Source organism: Columba livia, unplaced genomic scaffold, assembly GCF_036013475.1.
Source record: "Columba livia isolate bColLiv1 breed racing homer unplaced genomic scaffold, bColLiv1.pat.W.v2 Scaffold_139, whole genome shotgun sequence".
NCBI classification, from domain to species: domain Eukaryota; kingdom Metazoa; phylum Chordata; class Aves; order Columbiformes; family Columbidae; genus Columba; species Columba livia.
The window spans coordinates 977,498-1,001,156 of NW_027043035.1; the positions used below are offsets into that span (position 1 = coordinate 977,498).

At 51.6% G+C, this 23,659-nt stretch overlaps 1 protein-coding gene across 1 annotated transcript; it reads right to left on the reverse strand.

Annotated features, from left to right (window-relative positions):
* Positions 1-11,796: 11,796 nt before the first annotated feature.
* On the reverse strand, positions 11,797-12,732 carry LOC102092068 (olfactory receptor 14A16). The gene has a single exon (XM_005512526.4). The coding sequence runs from the start codon at positions 12,730-12,732 to the stop codon at positions 11,797-11,799; it is 936 nt and encodes a 311-aa protein (XP_005512583.2).
* Between the last annotated feature and the right edge of the window lie 10,927 nt (positions 12,733-23,659).

Consider the following 23,659-nt stretch of genomic DNA (forward strand, 5'->3'; position numbering starts at 1 on the left):
TGACAGGGGCTGAAGGAGGAAGACCTGGACGAGGCAGCTGGAGTTTCTCCGCTGCAAGGCCATCTCCCAGCAGGGCAACCTTCCAGGTTCATCTGATGGATGATCATCCTTTTCAGCTGGATAGCAGTAGCAAAATGAAGGGAATGCCTTCTTGAGGAGCACTGCAGAGCTCACCGTCCTGATGGAGTGGGGAGCTAGGGTCAGCAGCTGTAGGAAGTGGAATGCAGAGTGGTTTGAAGGGCGTGCGGTGCTCTCCCGGCCACCAGAAGGTAGATGCGTGGTTGGCATAAGGTGATGGAGCGAATGGGTAAGCTGGGCAAGGTTCCAAGTGTTTGTCAGGGATTTCCCCAGCATGCACTGGTAGTGAAAGGAGGGGGAAGGAAAAGAGGGAGAGAGCAGAAGAGGGAGAGGGAGAGAGAGAGGGAAGAGGTGAAGCAAGAGGAGAAGAGAGAGAAGAGAGAAGAGAGAAGAAAGGAAGAGGAGGAAGATGAAGAGGAGGAGGAGGAGGAGGAAGAGGAAGAGGAAGAGGAGGAGGAAGAGGAGGAAGAGGAAGAGGAAGAGGAACATCCTTTTCAGCTGAATAGCAGCAGCAAAATGAAGGGAATAACTTCTTGAGGAGCACTGCAGAGTTCACCATCCTGATGGAGTGGGGAGCTAGGGTCAGCAGCTGTAGGAAGTGGAATGCAGAGTGGTTTAAGGGGGCACGGTGCTCTCCCGGCCACCAGAAGGTACATGCGTCCTTTGCACAAGGTGATGGAGTGAATGGCTAATCTGGGCAAGGTTACAAGTGTTTGTCAGCAATTTCCTCAGCATGTACTGCTAGAGAAAGGAGGGAGAAGGAGAAGAAGGAGAGAGAAGAGGGAGAGGGAAGAGGTGAAGAAAGGAGGAGAGGAGAGGAGAGGAGAGGAGAGGAGAGGAGAGGAGAGGAGAGGAGAGGAGAGGAGAGGAGAGGAGAGGAGAGGAGAGGAGAGGAGAGGAGAGGAGAGGAGAAGAGAAGAGAAGAGAAGAGAAGAGAAGAGAAGAGAAGAGAAGAGAAGAGAAGAGAAGAGAAGAGAAGAGAAGAGAAGAGAAGAGAAGAGAGAAGACATCATCATCCTATCATTCTATCCTTCTATTATTCTGTGGTCTTCTGGGAGGCATGACCAGCCTGTGGGCCGAGGAGCCAGGTCTTGCTCAAATGCTCAGGGAACAGCCGATCGCCAGTGTTGGGGTCAGGAAGGAATTTTCCCCCGGGGCAGACTGGCCCTGGTCCCCGGGGTTTTTTTGCCTTCCTCTGCAGCATTGAGCATGACCACCTGTCAGAGCTCCTCTGGGCCCTTTTGGCTCGGTTCATGCCCACTGCTCTTGCCCTCCAAGGCACCACTCGTGCCCTGGCTTTCTCGGGTTCTTTCTCCCAGGGCAAGTTTGCAGCAGGAGCCAGCTCTCCTCCTTCTCCTTCTTCTATTAAAATTTGTAATTTTAATAAAATAAATATAAATATTAAAAAAAAAAAAAATCTGTTTCCAGTTGTATCCTTTGTGTATGTGTCCCTGAAACTGTTTTTGGATCTAAAACCTCTCTGGCATTTCAGTCGAACAGTCACATCTTTATTGGACTCCTTGTGAGCGTACAGAATAGAGCAGCACAGCACAGCACAGCATGGTTGTGCTCAGTAGTTGTGCCTGGAGCACCATGAGCTCTGAGCCAGGCCTGAGGACTCCATCCAGGAGAGCCGCTCTCTGCAGGGCAGGGCCCAGGCCCGTCCAGGAGATGGGGCAGAGACAGGCGCACACACCTACAACATGGCTCAGGCAGGCACCAGAGGTCCCAGGCTGAGCTGAGACACGGCCCCTGGGCCCCTGCAGGAGATGGTCCCCAGGGAGGCCGGTCCCAGCCACTGAGGCCTTTGAGCACCCCCAAGACCCTGTAGACACGGATGGCTGGCAGCTTTGGAGACTGAGTCTTGGCCCAGATGGACCTTCTCTCTGATCAGGACTTTTGTTCTCAGATTCTTTTGTTTAGGTATGTTTTTTCCAAAGCAAAGATCTCAGGCATTACTAAAAAGGAGAACAAGGAGAAAAAGAAATCCATGTCACTCACCACACACTATCCCATATGTGTATGAGTTTTGGTGCAAATGTCCAAAATGGCAGCAGCTTCCTTACTCTTTCAGTACTCAAAAGAGTATCTCTTAAAGGCTTTCCAGAAGTTCTGAACCTCTTCCCACCAATCAAGGTAGGCAAATAACTCTGAGAAAGGTGCAAGTCACACAGGAGGTGTGGAAGGTTTACCCTGCGGCTGAAGTGCATTTTGCATCCCCTGTACAGATGGCCAACTGTGGATCTTGGTTTGGGTAGAAAAGGAAACATGACTGCAGTAGCAGCAATGGACTCTTTTTGCTCATTTGGGAAGAGTCATCATTTGCATGGCTGTGCTTTGGGAATGGATTCAAAGCGAGTCTTATTTCCATGGCGGTCTGTTGGCACTGTCCAGCGCAGCCTATGGCTCTGGTCACACTTGGGATTTTCTCCACGCTGCAGTGGTTGAAACCATCCTGTTATCCCCTCAGAAAAGGCTTTGTGACCCTGGTCCTCCTCGCTGTGGGGCCTCATGGACATCAGCTCTGGTGCAGAGAGGGGACAGCTACCAGGGCTCTTCTCTTGGTTGCAGGGCTGGTTTCTGTCATGACTGGAGAGAAGAGCAGGAGCTTTGTCCTGGAGAGCCAAACGGCAGAGAAGGCATCAGGGACAGCCAGCAGCTGTGCCCAGCACGTGGCCACCAAGGGCAGGGACAGGCCCCTGGAACTCCTGGGCACCGGGACTGCCTTGGGGCCAGCACCCCAAAGGCTTCCAGCAAAGGGTGCCAGGTGGGGCTGTGGTGGGGGGGCTTTGCAGCTTCCCCCTGCTAGGGAAAGGAGGAGAAAGGAAAGAAGGGAAGTGAGGTGCAGTTCAGCTGTAAGGGACCTAGAATGACCATCTAGTCCCACTGCATGACCAGTTCAAGGCTGATCTAAAGTTAAAACAGGGTAGTAAGTGCATTGGCCAAATGCCTCTTGAATGCTGAGGCTTGGGGCATCAACCAGCTGTCACAGAATCACAGAATGGTTGGGCTTGAAAGGGACCTCTGGAGATCATCTAGCCCAACCCACCTGCTAAAGCAGGTTCGCCCAGAGCAGATCGCACAGGAAGGTGTCCAGGCGGGTTTTGAATGTCTCCGGAGGAGGACACTCCACAACCTCTCTGGACAGCCTGTTCCAGTGATCAGGCACCCTCACAGTAAAGAGGTTTTTCCTAATATTCAGATGGGACCTCCTATGCTGTGCCCGTTGCCCCTCATCCTATCGTTCAGAAGTCTGTTCCAGTATCTGACCACACTCTCAGTAGAGGGTCAAGTCTGAACTTCCTCTGACCCAGGTTTACACCATTCACACATGTCCTGTCACTGGATACCAGGGACAAGAGACCAGCACTTCCCTATACACTTCCCTCCTCGGGAACTTTTAGAGGTCAATGAGCTTGCTCATCAGCTTCCTTCTCTCCAAACCTGAGAAATCCAGATTGCTTAGCCACTCCTCAGAGGACATGCCTTCCGGTCGGTCACCAGCTTTGTTGCTCTCTGGACACATTGGAATATTTCAACATCCTTGTCAAATCGTGGGGCCCAGAACTGCACACAGCACTCAAGGTGAGGCCACAGCAACTCTGAATACAGCAGGATAATCACCTCCTTTGAGCGGTTGGTTCTGCTCTGTCTGATGTACCCCAGGATGGGATTTGCACTCTTGGCTGCCAGGGCACACACTGCTGACTCTTGTTGAGCCTCCTGTCAACCAGCGCCCCAAGGCTTCTTTCTGCAGGGCTGCTCTCCAGCCAATCCTCTCCCCATTTAGACTTGTGCTTGGCATTACTTTATCCTAGGTGCAGAATCCGGCATGTGGACTTGTTAGATTTTATGCTGTTGATCATTGCCTAATGCTCCAGTCTATCTAGATCGTTCCGCAAGGCTCCTTGTCCCTCAGGATAGTCATCAGCACGTCCGAGGACGGTATGATCAGAAAATTTGCTGCTGGTGCATTTAATTCCTGCATCCAGATTATTGATAAAAATATTGGACAGACCTGGCCCTAGGACTGAGTCCTGAGGAACATCACTGGTGGCTTCCCTGAAGAATTTTTTCCTCATATCCAATCTAAACCTCTCCGTGTGCAACTTGAGGCCATTTCCTCTTGTCCTATCACTTGCTACTTGGGACAAGAGACCAACACCCTCCACGATAAAACCTCCTTTCAGGCAGCTGTAGAGAGTAATAAGGTCTCCCCTCAGCCTCCTGTTCTCAAGGCTGAACAGCCCCAGCTCCCTCAACCGCTCCTCGTCAGACTGGTGCTCCAGACCCTTCACCAGCCTTGTCACCCTCCTCTGAACTCCCTCCAGCACCTCAATGTCTTCCTTGCCATGAGGGGCCTAAAACTGCCCCCAGGATTCAAGGTGCATCCTCACCAGTGCCCAGTACAAAGGGATGATCACTTCTCTAGTCCTGCTAAAGCTCTGATTGAATCAAGGCTTGAACACCTTGGTGTGACCCAGTTGGTGACAGGCTGGACTGCAGACTCCTGAGGTCCCTTCAACCTCAGTTCTCTCATGATCCCATTGTGATGTTGGGCTCTGTTTCAGACTGAAACAGAGCAGGCGATGATGGGGCAGGATCCACCTGTGCTGTAGGTGACCATCTAAACCAACATCTCAGCCCATGAACCAGCCAACCCCTCAGTGTGACTCGCTCTGGGCAACGTGTGAGGAGTCCTGGGCAGGGAAGGTTCAGAGGGCATGGGGTGCTGTGCAAGACACAACATGATCTTGGCTTCATGCCTGCAGGCCCATCAGATGTTAGTTGATGTCAATGGATATTAAAATAAGAAGAATTGAAGACAAAGATCCAAAGCAAAGGAGCGTGTCAACCTTCTTTTTCTTTCTTTGTTTCTTTCTTTGTTTCTTTGTTTGTTTGTTTGTTTGTTTCTTTCTTTCTTTCTTTCTTTTTCTTTCTTTCTTTCCTTATTTCTATTTATTACTGTATGTATTTATGTATTTATTTATGTAGTTAAGTATTTATGTATTTAAGTATTTAAGTATTTATTTACTTATTTACTTATTTACATACTTATTTATTTACTTATTTATTTAGTTAGTTATTTACTTACTGATTTATTTATTTATTTGCTTATTTATTTATTTATTTATTTATTTATTCATTCATTCATTCATTCATTCATTCATTCATTCATTCATTCATTTTAAAGTCTTTGTAGGGGAGTCTCTTTTCTTTGGAAAGGAAAGAGTTCTCTAGAACTGGTAATGGATTTAGGACACTGATGTCTTCAGCTCCAGGGACACAAACACCTGGTGCCAGTGTAGATGCCCCGGGAACCCCTGCCCAGGCTCCACCTGCACTGCAAGGTGCTCTGGTCTCCCCAGGTCCTGTGTGAGAGATGCCAATCCCAGGCCAGCACCTCAGGTACACTGGGTCCCTAAAATGGCCCTGGCTGTTTATGGTGAGACAGCTGATGACTGATGTTTGTCTGGAAACGTGCACTTTTTTGCTGTTGCTTTTTTGTTTTGGGATTTTTGTTTGTTTGGTTCGTTGGTTGGTTTGGGGTTTGGGTTTTGTTTTTGGTTGTTGTTCTTGGTTGGTTGGTTTGGTTTTTGTTTTGCTTTGGTTTTGTGGGTGGTTTTGTTTATTTTGTTTGGTTTGTTATTTTCTTTGATTGGAGATTTTTGTTTAGTTGTTTTTTTAACCTATTAAAATTTAAAATAAAAAAGCCAAAAAGGGAATTATGGGGAAGTTTAATAAGGGAAGGAGAAGAAATATTGGTCTTCCCCTGTACTTCTATTTCCAACGCACTATTATTTCATCTCTCTCGTCATTCAGGACTTTCCCACCTCTCCTGATTAAATGTCCCTGTCCAAGGACAACTTTCCAGCACTGTCTGGATGTTTGCCCTTCCCAGTGCTCTCAGGTTTCTCCTCCACTTGCTCTTTGGTCATTCAGTGGCCTCTCAACTGTCTGGTTTCTGCTTTGAGCTTCAGGGAGTTACAAACTTGCCCCATTCTTCAGAGCTCTAATTAACATGGCAGTCAACACGTTCATTGTGTTTATTTCTATCCTCTCCTATCTCTCTGTCTAAACCAGTTCTTGTGTGGGTGTCCCTTGTGGATGCTGGACCTCATCAGATCCAGCTTACACACACAGCTGAGGAAAGTGTTTTGCTGTTTATTAAACTGATGTAGGAAAAGTGATGCAATCTCTGGTGGCCAATGAGGGAACCGGCAGACTGGGGGTGGGGGTGAGGAGCCAGGTTGTCCATACAGTGTCCAGACTCAAGGACTGTTCTCCTGCCTGTCCAGATGTCTTCAGGAGACCCTCGGGATCAATGTCCAGTGTAGAATGCTGCTGTCACTTCTTCTATACACTGAAAAATGATAGAAAACACCCTGGAAAGAAAAAACCCTCCTTTATGAAATCTTCTTTGAAATCTTCATCAGCAAGTGTCCCATTGAAACCTCTCCAGTTAGTTCTACAAGTCTGGAAGATTTGAAGGAAATTAGGGAAAGAAACATCGCTCGTTAGGGCTTTCTGTGTTTTAATGAGCCCCGTGGCGCATTTGGTGCTGAGTCCATGAACCTCAGATACCAAGGACAGGCTGAAGAATCTGCTCAAGAAGTCCAAGTCAGAACAAACTCCAAAGTACCTTGAAGCATTAATGGGCCCACTGAGGGCTGTTACTGACAAAGCCTCCCCAGGGACTCGTTAGAGCAGATAATTGGAGGCAGTGATTGCATCAGGCAAAGGCAAAGTGCAGCAGCTCTGATGCTGAGAAAGCCCTTGGTTTGTCTGATGAAGGACAATGGCCAAGCCTTGAGCCCCTGCCCCTGGGAAGGGAGATCCTGTCCCTCACGTGTGGGTCAGGTTCTTCCTGGGCCTGTGGGGAGTGCGATGCCCAGTGCAGGACAATCCTCACCAGCTGTTCCTTGAAACACAAAGTCATGGCTGATCCAGAGTCCTTCTGAATGACCACAGCACTGCGCTCAAAATGACATTTCTTTATCCTGAGCTCCACTCTGGACCTCCAGAGCTGCAGTGTCTGATGGTTTTCCTTTCTCATGCTGTTTCCCAATACAAAAAAAAAAAAAGTGCCATCACCTTGGAAAGTGATTTTCAAGAGTTCTTGAGCCACTGCTATCCTTCAGTGTCAATGTTCTACCCCAGCCAGCAACTAAGACCACAACTGCTGCTCACGTACTCCCCCAAACTATTAAGTGCGATATGGAAGATAACCAAAGGGAATGGAGAAACCCGTGGCTCACAGGTGGCTCAGGGCTCTTCCTGGGGATGTGGGGAGTGCAATGCCCAGTGCAGGGCAATGGTGTGACACCTCCTGGCCTGCATGGGGGTGCAAGGAGGCAATGGGGTGCCATGGCCATGACAACCATGTGTCTCCTCTTAGACCTCGGTGGCAGGGACATCAGCCATAGCCAGGGGGACAAAGACCTTGGCTCTTTCAGGGACATCCAGCCTTGCCAGTGCTCTTGGCCATGTCCACCATGGTCCATCCTGCACTGTGGCAGAACTCTGGCTGTTTCCCCACAGGCTGAAGACACCCCATGCGGTTCCCCACCTTGTTCTCAGCCCAATGTGTCCCCAGCTGTGCTGCTGTCTCTCCATCCGCACCAGCTGTTCCTTGAAACACAAAGCCATGGCTGATCCAGAGTCCCTCTGAATGACCACAGCACTGCACTCAGAATGACATTTCTTTATCCTGAGCTCCACTCTGGACCTCCATAGCTGCAGTTTCTGATGGTTTTCCTTTCTCATGCTGTTTCCCAACAACAACAAAAACATTAAATATTGACACCATCTTGGAAAGTGATTTTCAAATTTTCTGAAGCTACTACTGCCCTTTCTTGTCATGGTTTTACCACAGCCACCAACCAAGACCATGAGAGCTGCTCACATCCTGCTCCCAGTCCCCAGGTGGGATAAGGGAGAGAAGTGAATGGGAAGGGAGAAACTTGTGGGTTTAGACAAAAAATTAATAAGAAAATAAAAATAATACACTACTACTAATAATATACTTATACTAAGATATACATAAAGTAAAATATATGACACTCAGTGCAACCCCCACATAACTCCCATTGTGCTGAACAGGCAGCCCAAAAGAAGAGAGCACCCTGGTCCTGAACAGCTGATCCCAGCAAGAGAAAGTACGAGTGCAAAAGGCAGAGAGGCCCAAGGGCCAACTGAAAATCAGCAAAACATCGTAAAACTGAACTAACACTGAACTCCCAATAGAATGGAACTTCCGAACAGAGCTAAGTAAAGTAGCCAGAAAACCAAAACTAACTGGCTGGAAAAGGCATCTCCAGCTTTATACCGAGCATGACAGTAATTGTAGAGAATAGCTTGTTGATTGACCCGGATGTCAATCAAGGTGCTGTCCTGTCAGTTCCCTCTCCTGCCAATTTGCACCTGCAGCTGGACTCCAGAGAAGTCCTTGGTTTCACTGACAATAGTCAAGGTAAGTTAAATAGAAATAGATAAATTAAATTAAGAAAATATACTCAGTGCTATCCCCCGTGTAACTCCAGTCACACGGAGCAGCCAGTCCTGCAGAAGGGAGCACCTTGGTCCTGAACAGCCCATCCCAGCAAGAGAGAGCAAAAGGGCAACAGGCAGAAAGACCCAAAGGCCAGCGGCAAAATGGCAGAATGGCAAAAGGCCGAACGGACATCGAACTCCTGACAGAATGAAACTTCTGAATGGAACTGACCAAACCAGCTGGAAAACCCAAAGTAACGGATGTAACAAGCCCTGAAAGCTGGCTCCAGCTTTAGACTGAGCATGGCGCTAATCATAGGGAATATTTCATTGATAAGCCTGCATGTCAATCCAGGTGCTGTCCTGTCTGTGTCTCCTCCTCCTCCTGCCAATCTGTATCCACAGCTGGATGGCCGAAGGAGTCCTTGGTTTCCCTGACAACAGCCAAGATATCAGTGAGTTCTGGCATTCCTTTCATAGCAAATGGCAAACACTGTAAAGGTGCTAAAAGACAAAACGAACTCTATCCCAGAGAAGGAACAGCGTTATCTCATTATTCTCATAGTAAATCTAAACAAAAGACTGTACTAGTTGTGAAGGAGAGAGGTTCAAAATGCATGAAGAAAATTAACTCAATTTCATTAAAACCAGCACGTTTCCTCAGGCTCCCCTTCACCAGGCTAAAGAAGTTTGGGTCTCTCAACATCTCCACACATGACCCAGACATCCTCTGGCCACACGACAGCTCCTCCCGTTCCTCCAGAATGGGGAACCTCTCACTGGGCCACACGTCTCCAGATGTGACCACACCAGTGCTGAGTCACGATGGGCAATAACTGCCCTTGTCTGGGTGGCCACGCTTCTCCCAGTGCAGCCCAATGTGCTCATGGGCATGTTCCTGTTTAACACCACTGAGAACTGGCTGAACATCCAGGCTCAGAGGGTTGTGACCAGTGGCACAAAGCCCAGCAGGATGCACCATGAGGAGCACTGAAGGACACCATATCCCCACCCAACATCTCCTCCTACAGGTGTCTCTTGGGTCCTTGGAACCACCTCAGTGCCAAGGGGGAGAACACTGCCTGTATGGGGTGGAGGAGATGGGGTCTGGAATGAGGGTCCAGGGGCAGTTTCTCCTGGTTGTTCATGCAGCAACAAGCTGGGCTGGATATTTGGAGAGAGGAACTGTTTCTAAGGGCCTCCAATGGGCTTGGGGATGGTCTAGATGCATTCAAGGACCTTTATGTCCTTGTTGTAAAAATATGTGGGGCCCAGAACTGCACACAGAACTCAAGGTGAGGCTGCACCAATGCTGAATACAGCAGCATAGTCACCTCTTTTGACCACATGGCCGTGCTGTGTTTGATGCACCCAGGATGCCGTTTACCATCTTGACTGTTGGGGGACAGTGTTGCCTCCTATTGACCCTGTGGCCAAGCATCATGCCAGATCCCTTTCTGCAGGGCTGCTCTCCAGCCGCTCTCTCCCAATCTACACTTGCACTCAGTGTTACTCCATTCCAGGTGAACAATCCAACTCTTGGACTTGTTCAATTTCATGCCAAGTGCTGGGTCCTGCACTTGGGTCACAACAACCCCAGGCAGCACTACGGGCTCAGGGAAGAGCGGCTGGAAATCTGCCCAATGGAAAAGGCCCTGGGGGTGTTGATGGACAGTGACTGAACATGAGCCAGCGTGTGCCCAGGTGGCCAAGAAGGCCACCAGCATCCCATCATGCATCAGGAATAGTGTGGCCAGCAGGACCAGGCAAGTGATCATTCCTCTGTTCTTGGCACTGGTGAGGATGCATCTCAAATCCTGTGTTCAGTTTTGGGCCCCTCACTACAAGAAAGACCTTGAGGTGCCGGAGTGAGTTCAGAGAAGGGCAACAAAGCTGCTGAGGGGTCTGGAGAACAAGTCAGATGGGGAGCAGTGGAGGTAACTGGCGCTGTTTTGCCTGGAGAAAAGAAGGCTGAGAGGAGATCTTATTGCTGTCTACAGCTACCTGAAAGGAGGTTGGAACATGGAGGGTGTTGGTCTGTTCTCCCATATGGCCATTGCAGAAGCAGAGGAAATGGCCTCAAGTTTCACCCAGGAAAATTCAGTTCATATATTAGGAAAAATTTCTTCACGGAAGAGTTTGTGAGGCATTGGAACAGGCTGCCCATGGAGTGGTTGAGTGAACATCCCTGAAGGTGTTTAAAAGACATATAGATGAGGTTCTTAGGGACATGGTTTAGTGCCAGAGTTAGGTTAATAATTGGACTCAATGGTCTTGAGAGTCTCTCCCAACTTAAATTATTACATGATCTCTTTGGGATGAGAAACGTGATAGGGCAGCTCACCCAGATGGAGTACTGATACGGATGGATGGACAGATGGGTGGATAGATAGATAGATGGATTGGGACAGAGAGGAGAATCAGCCTATCAGCCTAAGGCCTGGGGCCAGCCATGGCATGATGGAAGCAAGGCCAGCCCCACTTTGTCCCCTGCTCTTGTTTCCAAGAGGTCCTTTACACCCGTTGGTGGCAGCCCTCCTGTGCCAGCCCCTCTCACCAGCACACGACTCCTGGCCAGGAGCTCTTCATGCTGCTCCTGCTACCGCAGTGACAGAGCAGCCTGCCCTGAGCTGGGGAATGCAGAAATAGGGTTCTGTGGGTCATTAATTCTCCTGTTGAAGCACAGAGCACAGGGAGCAGGCTGTGGTGCCTGGAAACCACAGCGAGACAGTCCAAGGCAGATCACTGAAGGTCCTTCATCATCGCCAGGAACACGGGGCACCCACAGATGGACACCCAAACGAACACCATGACGTAACATGGTGCCCCATGTCCTCCCCTGAGCCATGAAAAACACAAGTACGGCAGCATGGCCTTGTGGGGGAAATTTATTCAGGCTGACCACAGCTTTGGAAGAAGAGCCCAAGCTCCAAATATTGAGACTGAGGAAATCCCCTTTTGTGGGGTGTTTCAAAAAGATGGCCCCAATTTCAGAAATACAGTGATTTTAAAATGGGTCCACACCTGTATTACAGAGAAGTGACACAGGACACCAGCTGTACCAGGACCCCAGAAACAGGTAGACAGGCCTCTGAGTCACTGCTCTGGAGAAGTGCCATGGGCGAAGAAAGCCCTTGACAAACATGGTTATCACAGATGAAATGCTCAATGCACAGGAGGTTCCTGAGATGAACTGGAAATCACTTCTGAAGAGACACAGGTAACTTATTGTTGCAGATGGAAAAATGATTGAATTGGCTTCTTCAGTGCCACTTTCAGCTCCTTGTTCCTCATGCTGTAGATGAGGGGGTTCACTGCTGGAGGCACCACCGAGTACAGAACTGACACCACCAGGTCCAGGGATGGGGAGGACATGGAGGGGGGCTTCAGGTTGGCAAAAATGGCAGTGCTGATGAACAGGGAGACCACGGCCAGGTGAGGGAGGCAGGTGGAAAAGGCTTTGTGCCGTCCCTGCTCAGAGGGGATCCTCAGCACGGCCCTGAAGATCTGCACATAGGACACCACAATGAACACAAAACAACCAAATCCTAAACAGACACTGACCACAATAAGCCCAGCTTCCTTGAGGAAGTCGTCTGAGCAGGAGAGCTTGAGGATCTGTGGGATTTCACAGAAGAACTGACCCAGGGCATTGCCCTTGCACAGGGGCAGTGAAAATGTATTGGCCGTGTGCAGCAGAGCATTGAGAAACCCAGTGGCCCAGGCAGCTGCTGCCATGTGGACACAAGCTCTGCTGCCCAGGAGGGTCCCGTAGTGCAGGGGTTTGCAGATGGCAACGTAGCGGTCGTACGACATGATGGTGAGGAGACACAAATCTGCTGAAATAAAAAACAAAAACAGAAAGACCTGCACAGCACAACCTGAATAGGAAATGGCCCTTGTGTCCCACAGAGAGTTGGCCATGGATTTAGGAAGAGTGGTGGAGATGCAGCCCAAGTCGAGGAGGGCGAGGTTGAGCAGGAAGAAGTACATGGGGGTGTGGAGGTGCTGGTCCCAGGCTATGGTGGTGATGATGAGGCCGTTGCCCAGGAGGGCAGCCAGGTAGATGCCCAGGAAGAGCCAGAAGTGCAAGAGCTGCAGCTCCCGTGTGTCTGTGAACGGCAGGAGGAGGAACTGGGTGATGGAGCTGCTGTTGGACATTTGCTTTTCCTGAGCATGGGGCGCTGTAATGAGAAAAAGAAAAAGTGTAAAGCCAGGGAAGTGTTCTCTGACAAAAATCAAACCAACTCCCGTAGACCCTCCCCTGTCACACACAGACACCCTTTTGTTTTTCTAGGACAACTTTCTCCAGCACTGTGGCTGCAGCCCTGCTTGGTGCTGGAAAATGTGCAACCAAGAGCAGGGCCTCTGCCCATGGGCTCTCGATAAGTCAGCCCAGCTCTGCAGAAGTGGGGCCACAGGAACGGTGGGGACTGTCCTGGTTCTGCTAACACAGAAGGGCTGTCAGCACTTGCTTTCCCATTCATAAGGAACAGAGATGGTGAAGGCAGTTTAAGAGTTCCAGGTTTTTTTACACCTCCCCCCATATTCACTGCAGAGTGTTGTTGGGTGTCAGAAACCCTCAGCATTTCTGCTGCACTCAGGGAGAACAGAGCGAGTCCTGCGAGACCAGAGGATGCCTGTGGGTCAGTGCAGAGTGAGGGCAGCTGCTCTGTCCCTCTGTCTTGCTCCAGCTGCCCTGGGCTGGCACCTTTCTGAGATGGGGACTGATCACACTCCCATGTTACCCTGAAAAGCCACCAGGCACTGCTGAGAGCAGAGGCATCCACCTGAGACCATGACATGTGTCAGCCTTCCCTAAGGTCTCACCACCCCACATTGAGTCCAGGACACACAGAGCTCATTTCACAAACTCAAAAGTAATTTCTCTGTCACAGCATCTCTGCACTTCTCCATGGGACTTTCAGATAACACAGGGATGCTATAGGACAGGTTTGCATCCTGGAAGGAAGCTCACAGCTTGGAAAGAAAAGTCAAGGAAACAATCAACAGTCCTGATGATGGCATTTTATTGAGGGAGACTCAGCTCATTCCCCAGCCCCACAGACTGCATTGCCCACAGCCCACAGGTCAGAGCAAAGCTGGGACACGTGTGCCCATGGACACACCTGCAGGAAAGGACCCACAAGATCAGGCTGTGACTCTGCAGCTGAAACTGCCATCCCCAGAGAGCCTGACAGCAAGAACAAGATCCCAACAGCAGTGACCCAGAGCAGGGGAGCAAGAAGGAAAATGCGGTGAGGGTGGGTGTGAGAGAGGCCAGGGCAGAGGCAGCCGGGCACTCAGACAGCGTCACCCTTCCCCAGCTGTGCAGCACCTCCCAGACACCAACACTGCCGGGCAGCTGCTCTCAGCCCCTGTGCTCTGCAGAGGAACTGGAGCTCTGGCTGCACAGGAGCTGCTTCATGCCTTGGAGCCCCCGGCCCTGAGGGCAGAGGCTTTGCTGGGTGGGACAGCAGGCCAGGGGGCTGCTCACAGGAGGGATCTGCACTGCAGGGGGTCACAGGGACTTTTCTCTGTTCTCCCTCCCATAACCATTCCGGGTTTGGTTTCCTCTCATTTCTGATCATTTCCCTGCTGCCTGGAGATTCTCCCCTGGGAGGTGTTTCCCTGTCCATGTCTCTTCCCTGTCAGTGCTCACAGACCATCCCACCCTCTGTGCCCTCCCCCTGGCCCTACAGATCCTGCCTGTTCACAGGACACTGCCTGGGGGCATCTTCCTGTCTGCAGGCTGGAAAACAGGACAGGTCAGACTAAGGCTGACGGGTCCAGCCAAGGTGATGCAGGTGCTGTGCACAGGCAGAGGGGTGGGGAAGGGATGTCATGAGCCTTCTGGCAGATGGACTGATCACTCAGAGTTGCAGTTCAGGAGTCTCGGTGACTTGTTTAAGCATGAGAGCTCATTTTCATTTTATCCTTTCCTGCACCCCCCAGCCCTTGGGAGAGGAAACTGAAAAGACAGGCTCAGGAAAGCTCCTTATCTGCCTGGTAATCCTTGCATTGATCATCTTCTTGAGGCATCCCCTTGGAAAAATGCTGGGGGTGATCTTGATGTGTGAGCAGCACTGACCCACACATTACCCCCTCCACAGCAGAAGGACCTTTCCTGCCCTATAGGGTTTGCTCCTCCACCACATCTTCTCCCCTCAGTGTTGCTGGGATCTCCCGGGCAGGCTGAACGCTGACCCTGGCAGGCGGCAGAATCCCTGCCCGGCACAGCCCTGGGGTGCAGGGACCCTGCTCTGCAGGACAGCCCTGGGCACCCCTGCCTGCACATTTACATTTACACCCCACAGCCACCCTGGGGACAACGCAGCATTCACGTCTTGTCACTCTGACAGTGCAGAAGGCAATCCCTGCTCTGCAGCACATCCTCTCCTATGATCAGAGAATCTCTGAGAGCTGTACTTACGTCTCTCGCAGGCTCTGCAATGTGACAGCTTTCTGAGATCCTACCATGATTTGCAGATTCAATGCCCTGCAGCCACAGGCTTCATATCTGAGAGGATTTCATTTCCAGTGAACTCTCAGCATCCTCCCAGCCCAGAATGCGTTTCCCTCTCTGTGCCTGGCTCCTGTGCCCTCGGTGCTGCAGTCAGAGCCCTCAGCCCTGCTGCGTGTGCAGAGGAGCTGCTCCTGGGCAGAGCTGTCTCTCTGCAGCGCTGCCGCTGCCATGAGCTCCCTGTGTCCCAGGAGCCCAGCCCAGCTCAGCAGCACAGAGCAGCCCATGATGTCCCTTTCTCTGTCCCCTCTGGGCTCCTCCAGGTGTCTCTCAGGCTCCAGGGGCACATCCTTAGAGACAACCTCAAGTAATCAGTAATGTTAGTTGTGTCTGCTCTGCAGAGATACTTCTTGCCAGCATTGTATTCTTGCTAGTAAAAAAAAAAATTGGTGTGAGAATATTCCAGGTGTGGTCTCCCCAGGGCAGAGTAGAGGGGCAGGAGAACCTCTCTGAGCTACTGACCACCCCCTTCTAACCCACCCCAGGTACCATTGGCTTCCTGGCCACAAGGGCCCAGTGCTGGCTCATGGTCACCCTGCTGTCCCCAGGACCCCCAGGTCCCTTTCCCCTACACTGCTCTCCAACAGGTCCTTCCCCAACTTGAATCTGGAACCTGGGGTTCTTCTTGCCCAGATGTAAGACTCTACACTTGCCCTTGTTCTATTTCATTACATTTTTCCCGCCCAGCTCTCCAGCCTGTCCAGGTCTCTGGATGGCAGCACAGCTTCCAGTGTCACCACTCCTCCCAGCTTGGTGTCATCAGCAAACTTGCTGACAGTCACTCTATTCCCTCATCCAAGTCACTGATGAATTTATTGAATAGTACTGGCCCCAGCACTGCCCCCTGAGGCACTGCACTAGATCCAGGCCTCAACTGGACTCTGCCCCATTGACCACGACCCTCTGGCTTCTTCCCTTCAGCCAGTTCACAGTCCACCTCACTACCCAATCATCCAGACCACACTTCCTGATTTTAGCAGAAGGATGCTGTGGAAGACTGTGTCAAAGGCTTTATGGAAGTCAAGGTGTTTTTATGATAATTTGTGCAGAAAGGGCAGTCACAGGACAGCACCCAATATGTCAAACTGATGCTGAGTGAAATGCCCTGGTGAGTTCCCCCTGTGTCTGTGTCTCTCCTGGAAGGAGTCTCCCGAGAAGGGGATCCAGCTCCTGCCACTCTCTGCAGAGGCACATGAGCAGTGTCCATCACCTGGGGACACAAAGGGTGATGTTTGCCAGACCACCCTTCATCTCACCACCAAGAGCAGGGACAGCCCCCTGGGCCTCCTGGGCACAAGGACAGCCTCGGGGCCAGCAGCACCCCAAAGTCCTTCCTCCACAGAGTGCTGGGTGCATGGGCAGTGGGTGGGGTGGGACACTGGGGGCCCATGTCACCTCCGTGTCACAATGCGACCACGGGGCAATGCTGATGTCACAATGCCCCGGGGCAGTATAAAAGGGAGCAGCGTCCCGTGTCTGCTGCCAGAGCTGGCCTGGAGGCAGCCTGAAGACATTGGAGAGGAAGTCCTTGAGGAGCCGGTGGAATCTCTTGACATGGGCTGAAGGAGGAAGACCTGGACGAGGCAGCTGGAGTTTCTCCACTGCAAGGCCATCTCCCAGCAGGGCAACCTTCCAGGTTCATCTGATGGATGATCATCCTTTTCAGCTGGATAGCAGTAGCAAAATGAAGGGAATGCCTTCTTGAGGAGCACTGCAGAGCTCACCGTCCTGATGGAGTGGGGAGCTAGGGTCAGCAGCTGTAGGAAGTGGAATGCAGAGTGGTTTGAAGGGGGCCCGGTGCTCTCCCGGCCACCAGAAGATACATGCGTCCTTTGCACAAGGTGATGGAGCGAATGGCTAATCTGGGCAAGGTTACAAGTGTTTGTCAGCAATTTCCTCAGCATGTACTGCTAGTGAAAGGAGGGAGAAGGAGAAGAAGGAGAGAGAAGAGGGAGAGGGAAGAGGTGAAGAAAGGAGGAGAGGAGAGGAGAGGAGAGGAGAGGAGAGGAGAGGAGAGGAGAGGAGAGGAGAGGAGAGGAGAGGAGAGGAGAGGAGAGGAGAGGAGAGGAGAGGAGAGGAGAGGAGAGGAGAGGAGAGGAGAGGAGAGGAGAGGAGAGAAGAGAAGAGAAGAGAAGAGAAGAGAAGAGAAGAGAAGAGAAGAGAAGAGAAGAGAAGAGAAGAGAAGAGAAGAGAAGAGAAGAGAAGAGAAGAGAAGAGAAGAGAAGACATCATCATCCTATCATTCTATCCTTCTATTATTCTGTGGTCTTCTGGGAGGCATGACCAGCCTGTGGGCCGAGGAGCCAGGTCTCGCTCAAATGCTCAGGGAACAGCCGATCGCCAGTGTTGGGGTCAGGAAGGAATTTTCCCCCGGGGCAGACTGGCCCTGGTCCCCGGGGTTTTTTTGCCTTCCTCTGCAGCATTGAGCATGACCACCTGTCAGAGCTCCTCTGGGCCCTTTTGGCTCGGTTCATGCCCACTGCTCTTGCCCTCCAAGGCACCACTCGTGCCCTGGCTTTCTCGGGTTCTTTCTCCCAGGGCAAGTTTGCAGCAGGAGCCAGCTCTCTTCCTTCTCCTTCTTCTATTAACATTTCTAATTTTAATAAAATAAATATAAATATTTAAAAAAAAAAAATCTGTTTCCAGTTGTATCCTTTGTGTACGTGTCCCTGAAACTGTTTTTGGATCTAAAACCTCTCTGGCATTTCAGTCGAACAGTCCCATCTTTATTGGACTCCTTGTGAGCGTACAGAATAGAGCAGCACAGCACAGCACAGCACAGCATGGTTGTGCTCAGTAGCTGTGCCTGGAGCACGATGAGCTCTGAGCCAGGCCTGAGGACTCCATCCAGGAGAGCCGCTCTCTGCAGGGCAGGGCCCAGGCCCGTCCAGGAGATGGGGCAGAGACAGGCACACACACCTACAACACGGCTCAGGCAGGCACCAGAGGTCCCAGGCTGAGCTGAGACACGGCCCCTGGGCCCCTGCAGGAGATGGTCCCCAGGGAGGCCGGTCCCAGCCACTGAGGCCTTTGAGCACCCCAAGACCCTGTAGACACGGATGGCTGGCAGCTTTGGAGACTGAGTCTTGGCCCAGATGGACCTTCTCTCTGATCAGGACTTTTGTTCTCAGATTCTTTTGTTTAGGTACGTTTTTTCCAAAGCAAAGATCTCAGGCATTACTAAACAGGAGAGCAAGGAGAAAAAGAAATCCATGTCACACACCGCACACTATCCCATGTGTGTATGAGTTTTGACGCAAATGTCCAAAATGGCAGTAGCTTCCTTACTCTTTCAGTACTCAAAAGAGTATCTCTTAAAGGCTTTCCAGAAGTTCTGAACCTCTTCCCACCAATCAAGGTAGGCAAATAACTCCGAGAAAGGTGCAAGTCACACAGGAGGTGTGGAAGGTTTACCCTGCGGCTGAAGTGCATTTTGCATCCCCTGTACAGATGGCAACTGTGGATCTTGGTTTGGGTAGAAAAGGAAACATGACTGCAGTAGCAGCAATGGACTCTTTTTGCTCATTTGGGAAGAGTCATCATTTGCCTGGCTGTGCTTTGGGAATGGATTCAAAGCGAGTCTTATTTCCATGGCGGTCTGTTGGCACTGTCCAGCCCAGCCTATGGCTCTGGTCACACTGGGGATTTTCTCCACGCTGCAGTGGTTGAAACCATCCTGTTATCCCTCAGAAAAGGCTTTGTGAGCCTGGTCCTCCTCGCTGTGGGGCCTCATGGACATCAGCTCTGGTGCAGAGAGGGGACAGCTACCAGGGCTCTTCTCTTGGTTGCAGGGCTGGTTTCTGCCATGACTGCAGTTGTTGCCATCATGATTTCTCTGCTGCAAAGGGCCCTGCAGCGGACAATGAGGGCAGCATTTTTAGCACAAATACAAAAAGGGGGAATTGTGGGAAATTGCAGCGGATCTGTGGAATCCTTGACAGAAAATGTGAGAGTAGAGATCAGCCTTGAGATATTAAGATTTACCCTTGAGAAGGATGGGAGTAAAGGAGTATCCGGAGAGAGGAGAGATGTACCCGTGAGAGAGAAGGGGATAGAAGAATAACATGGACGATAGAAAAATTAACTAATGAGATGTTAGTGCTGTAACTTGTAACCAATGGTGAAAAGACACATGAACTGGTAGAATTGTATAAAAATGCACTTGTAGCAATAAATGGCATCTATTGATTTCATCTTGAAAGAACTTGGTCCATGTCGTTTGTCCGTCTCAACCGCGACACAAAACCCCCTGGAGAGCGTGTGTGTCACAAACCCCCCTGGACAGTGTGTGTGTCACAAACCCCATTGGACAGCGTGTGTGTCACAAACCGCCCTGGACAGCGTGTGTGTCACAAACCCCATTGGACAGTGTGTGTGTCACAAACCCCATTGGACAGTGTGTGTGTCACAAACCCCATTGGACAGCGTGTGTGTCACAAACCCCATTGGACAGTGTGTGCGTCACAAACCCCATTGGACAGCGTGTGTGTCACAAACCCCATTGGACAGCGTGTGTGTCACAAACCCCATTGGACAGCGTGTGTGTCACAAACCCCCCTGGACAGTGTGTGTGTCACAAACCCCATTGGACAGCGTGTGTGTCACAAACCGCCCTGGACAGTGTGTGTGTCACAAACCCCATTGGACAGCGTGTGTGTCACAAACCCCATTGGACAGTGTGTGTGTCACAAACCCCATTGGACAGTGTGTGTGTCACAAACCCCATTGGACAGCGTGTGTGTCACAAACCCCATTGGACAGTGTGTGTGTCACAAACCCCCCTGGACAGTGTGTGTGTCACAAACCCCATTGGACAGCGTGTGTGTCACAAACCGCCCTGGACAGTGTGTGTGTCACAAACCCCATTGGACAGCGTGTGTGTCACAAACCCCATTGGACAGCGTGTGTGTCACAAACCCCATTGGACAGCGTGTGTGTCACAAACCCCATTGGACAGTGTGTGTGTCACAAACCCCCCTGGACAGTGTGTGTGTCACAAACCCCATTGGACAGCGTGTGTGTCACAAACCCCATTGGACAGCGTGTGTGTCACAAACCCCCTGGCGCAGGGTGTTTGTTGGCGCAGGGGGTTCTGTGCAGACTTTTCCTGCTGTGTGCAACTTGACTGCGAGCCAACCACTTTATTCTATAAACACGACAGTCTGGGTGAGCCACTGTGAGCTCTCCCTGCTAAATCAGTGAGCTGTGTGGCAATGCTTTTACTGCTCACAGCTCAGCGGATGAGCCCAATTTCAGTCTAATATTAACCATTTAACTTAAGTAGATGAGCGCTAAATATAATGAATTCTTTAGAGATACAAGGCTGTAGGATTTTTAATATACTCTTTGCTTCATGCTTCCCATGCCAGGTAGACACTCCCAAACTTGCCCTTCCCCAGCGGCCACCCAGTCTCAAAGTCATCCAGCGTGAAGGTCCGTCTGCAGGGCGGGGGGCAGAGACACACGATGGCGGGGACACCCCATCATAGGGGGACACCCCATCATAGGGGGACACCCCATCATAGGGGACACCCCATCATAGGGGACACCCCATCATAGCGGGACACCCAGCACCTGCGCCCACACATAGTCAACACCAACCCCGGTGTCACCCACCAATGCCCAGGGGTCACAGGACCACCGCACTGTCACCCATGGGGTCTCAGGGATGGCCCCCACTGTCATACTGGGGGTAACTGGGCCCCCCAGTGCCACTCAAGGTGTCGTTGGACCCCACACGATCACCTCAGGGTCCTCAGGACACCCCACAGTGCCGCCCACCACCACCCAGGGGGTCTCTGGGACACCCCCACTTATGATACTTGGGTTCCCAGGACGCCCCCACGGACCCCAGGACCTCAGGACCTCCCCACTGTCACCCCACGGATCCCAGGAGCCATGCTCATTACCCCAGGGTCCCCTCAGTGCCACCCACCATCACCCCAGGGGGCCCCAGGGCTCCCTTCCCCCCAACACCCACGGAGTCTCTGGGACCCCACACTGTGGTCCCCGGAAGATCCCCAGGAGCCCCCCGCTGTCACCAGGGGGTAACTGGCATCCCCCAGTGCCACCCAGTGGGTCCCTGGCACCCCCTCCCCCATCCCCCCAGGGTCTCCAGGGTCCCACATCCCCCCAGGGGTCCCTGTTACCCCCAGGCCCCCCAGTTCCGCCCCCACCGTCACTCACTGGGCGGGGGAGAGGCCTGCAGGGCAATGGGCTGCAGGGGCGCAGCTCCTGGTGGGGCAGGCTCAGCTGCGGGAACCCCCACACACACCCTGGGGGCCCCCGAGGACCCTCCCGTGGGACACAGGCGTCCAGGGACCCCCAAGTAACACCCGCGCCCCCACCAAGGGGCCCCTGCTCCCCGGACCCGCTGTCCCCGAGCCCCGCCGCCGCCTTCAAACCCGCCCCTCGGCGGGCACGCGCCGCCCGCCCATTGGTCCCCGCTGCGGACAGCCCCGCCCCCACCCGCCTGCCGCCCGCCCCGCCGCGCTTACGCCGCTTCTCATTGGCCAGCCACGCCGCCCGCCTGGAGGGCGGGGCGGGAGCTCAGCGCTGATTGGCTGCCGGGCGCAGTGAGGGGTTCGAGTGCGTTGTTGTGCGGGGGCGTTGGCGAGGAGACACAACGGTTTCGGGGTGCGGGCGGGCCGGACGAGGGTCGCCCTGCCGAGCAGAGAGCGGCTGTGCGGGCAGGGAGTGCGGGAAGGGGAGCGGCGGGGCTGGCGCCTCCGGTTTGTCAGAGGGAAGCTGAGGCAGCGCGGGCAGCGTGTGAGTTCAGACAGGCTGCGGGTAAATGAGCCACAGCGCTGGTGACACGATGAGTCTCTTGCAGAGCTCACGGGTGGACCTGGCGTTCAGTAACAATTCTCTTCAAGCATTTCATTTCTTTTGTGGCTGTTACTGCTTTAAGTGAACACCTGATTCCAGTGGGTTTGGGACACACACGCTGTCCAATGGGGTTTGTGACACACACGCTGTCCAATGGGGTTTGTGACACACACACCGTCCAATGGGTTTGTGACACACACGCTGTCCAATGGGGTTTGTGACACACACGCTGTCCAATGGGGTTTGTGACACACACACTGTCCAATGGGGTTTGTGACACACACGCTGTCCAATGGGGTTTGTGACACACACGCTGTCCAATGGGGTTTGTGACACAAACGCTGTCCAATGGGGTTTGAGACACACACGCTGTCCAATGGGGTTTGAGACACACACGCTGTCCAATGGGGTTTGTGACACACACACTGTCCAATGGGGTTTGTGACACACACACTGTCCCATGGGGTTTGTGACACACTCGCTGTCCAATGGGGTTTGTGACACACACGCTGTCCAATGGGGTTTGTGACACAAACGCTGTCCAATGGGGTTTGAGACACACACGCTGTCCAGAGGGGTTTGTGACACACACGCTGTCCAATGGGGTTTGTGACACACACGCTGTCCAATGGGGTTTGAGACACACACGCTGTCCAGAGGGGTTTGTGACACACACACTGTCCAATGGAGTATGTGAAAAACACGCAGTCCAGGGCGCTTTGTGACACACACACCGTCCAATGGGGTTTGTGATAAGCACACACAGTCCAGGGGGTTTGTGACACACACACTATCCCATCAGTTTTTGACACACACGCTGTCCAATGGGGTTTGTGACATTAAAAGATTCCTTAAAAGTAAACAAAATTTGAAGATAAAAACTAATATCCACAGAAGCTCATCATCACAGAGACTATCACAGAGGCTGCGCAGCAGATCATCGCACAGGGGAAGCAAGAAACCAATAATTTGTTTAAATTGACACTTAATGTATCACCATTTCAGAGCAGAACCCTGTTGGCACCACGTTGTAACCTGCTGTTTCTAAGTACTGGATTGCACAATTTTTACCTCTTAGTGAGTTAAATCAAAAAATATCTCCAATTTGCTTTCCTGCTCCCCCAGGAGCTGCTTGTCCCCCAACCCCCCGACATCCAGATCAGCAGCACGCACACAACCGGCAACACTGAGAGAGCAGAAACCTGCACCAAAAATCATCAGGGAACTGTGTTTGCTGTGCTTGCCAGAACAATGCCAAGGGATATACCCACCACTATATACTGGTAAAAAGCTCCAGTGTCTTGTTTCACACATCACTCTTTTATAAATAGGGAACTCAAAGCAAACTTCTCTCCAGATACTGGAAAGAATAATTACAATTTACCGATTAGTTTTGATCCTAATATTAAAGCAGAACTTATGATTTGGGGTTGATTTAACACTCAATGAAAGCATTTCATCCTGGCAAACAGAAGCATTATCTGTATTGGGGGTTTTGTTGGCAGAGGTTACTGAATTTTGTTATATATACTGTTGTCAGGGTAACATTAGCTGAGAGTAATTAGAGAGTTTGTTTATTCATGACTGTGAGGCAGTAATCAGAATTTGGGATAGGCGTTGTGTGTGCAATACATTCGCCATGGTGGTTTGGTGCAGGGATCATGCATCTCATGGGAATATTTCCCCATTTCTGCTCTGGTTTTCCGTGTATTACAAAAAAACACCCACCTGATGACA

What these genes read in the sequence shown, in the direction of transcription:
- LOC102092068 (XM_005512526.4), bottom strand. Translation starts at nt 12,732, where the DNA reads ATGTCCAACAGCAGCTCCATCACCCAGTTCCTCCTCCTGCCGTTCACA.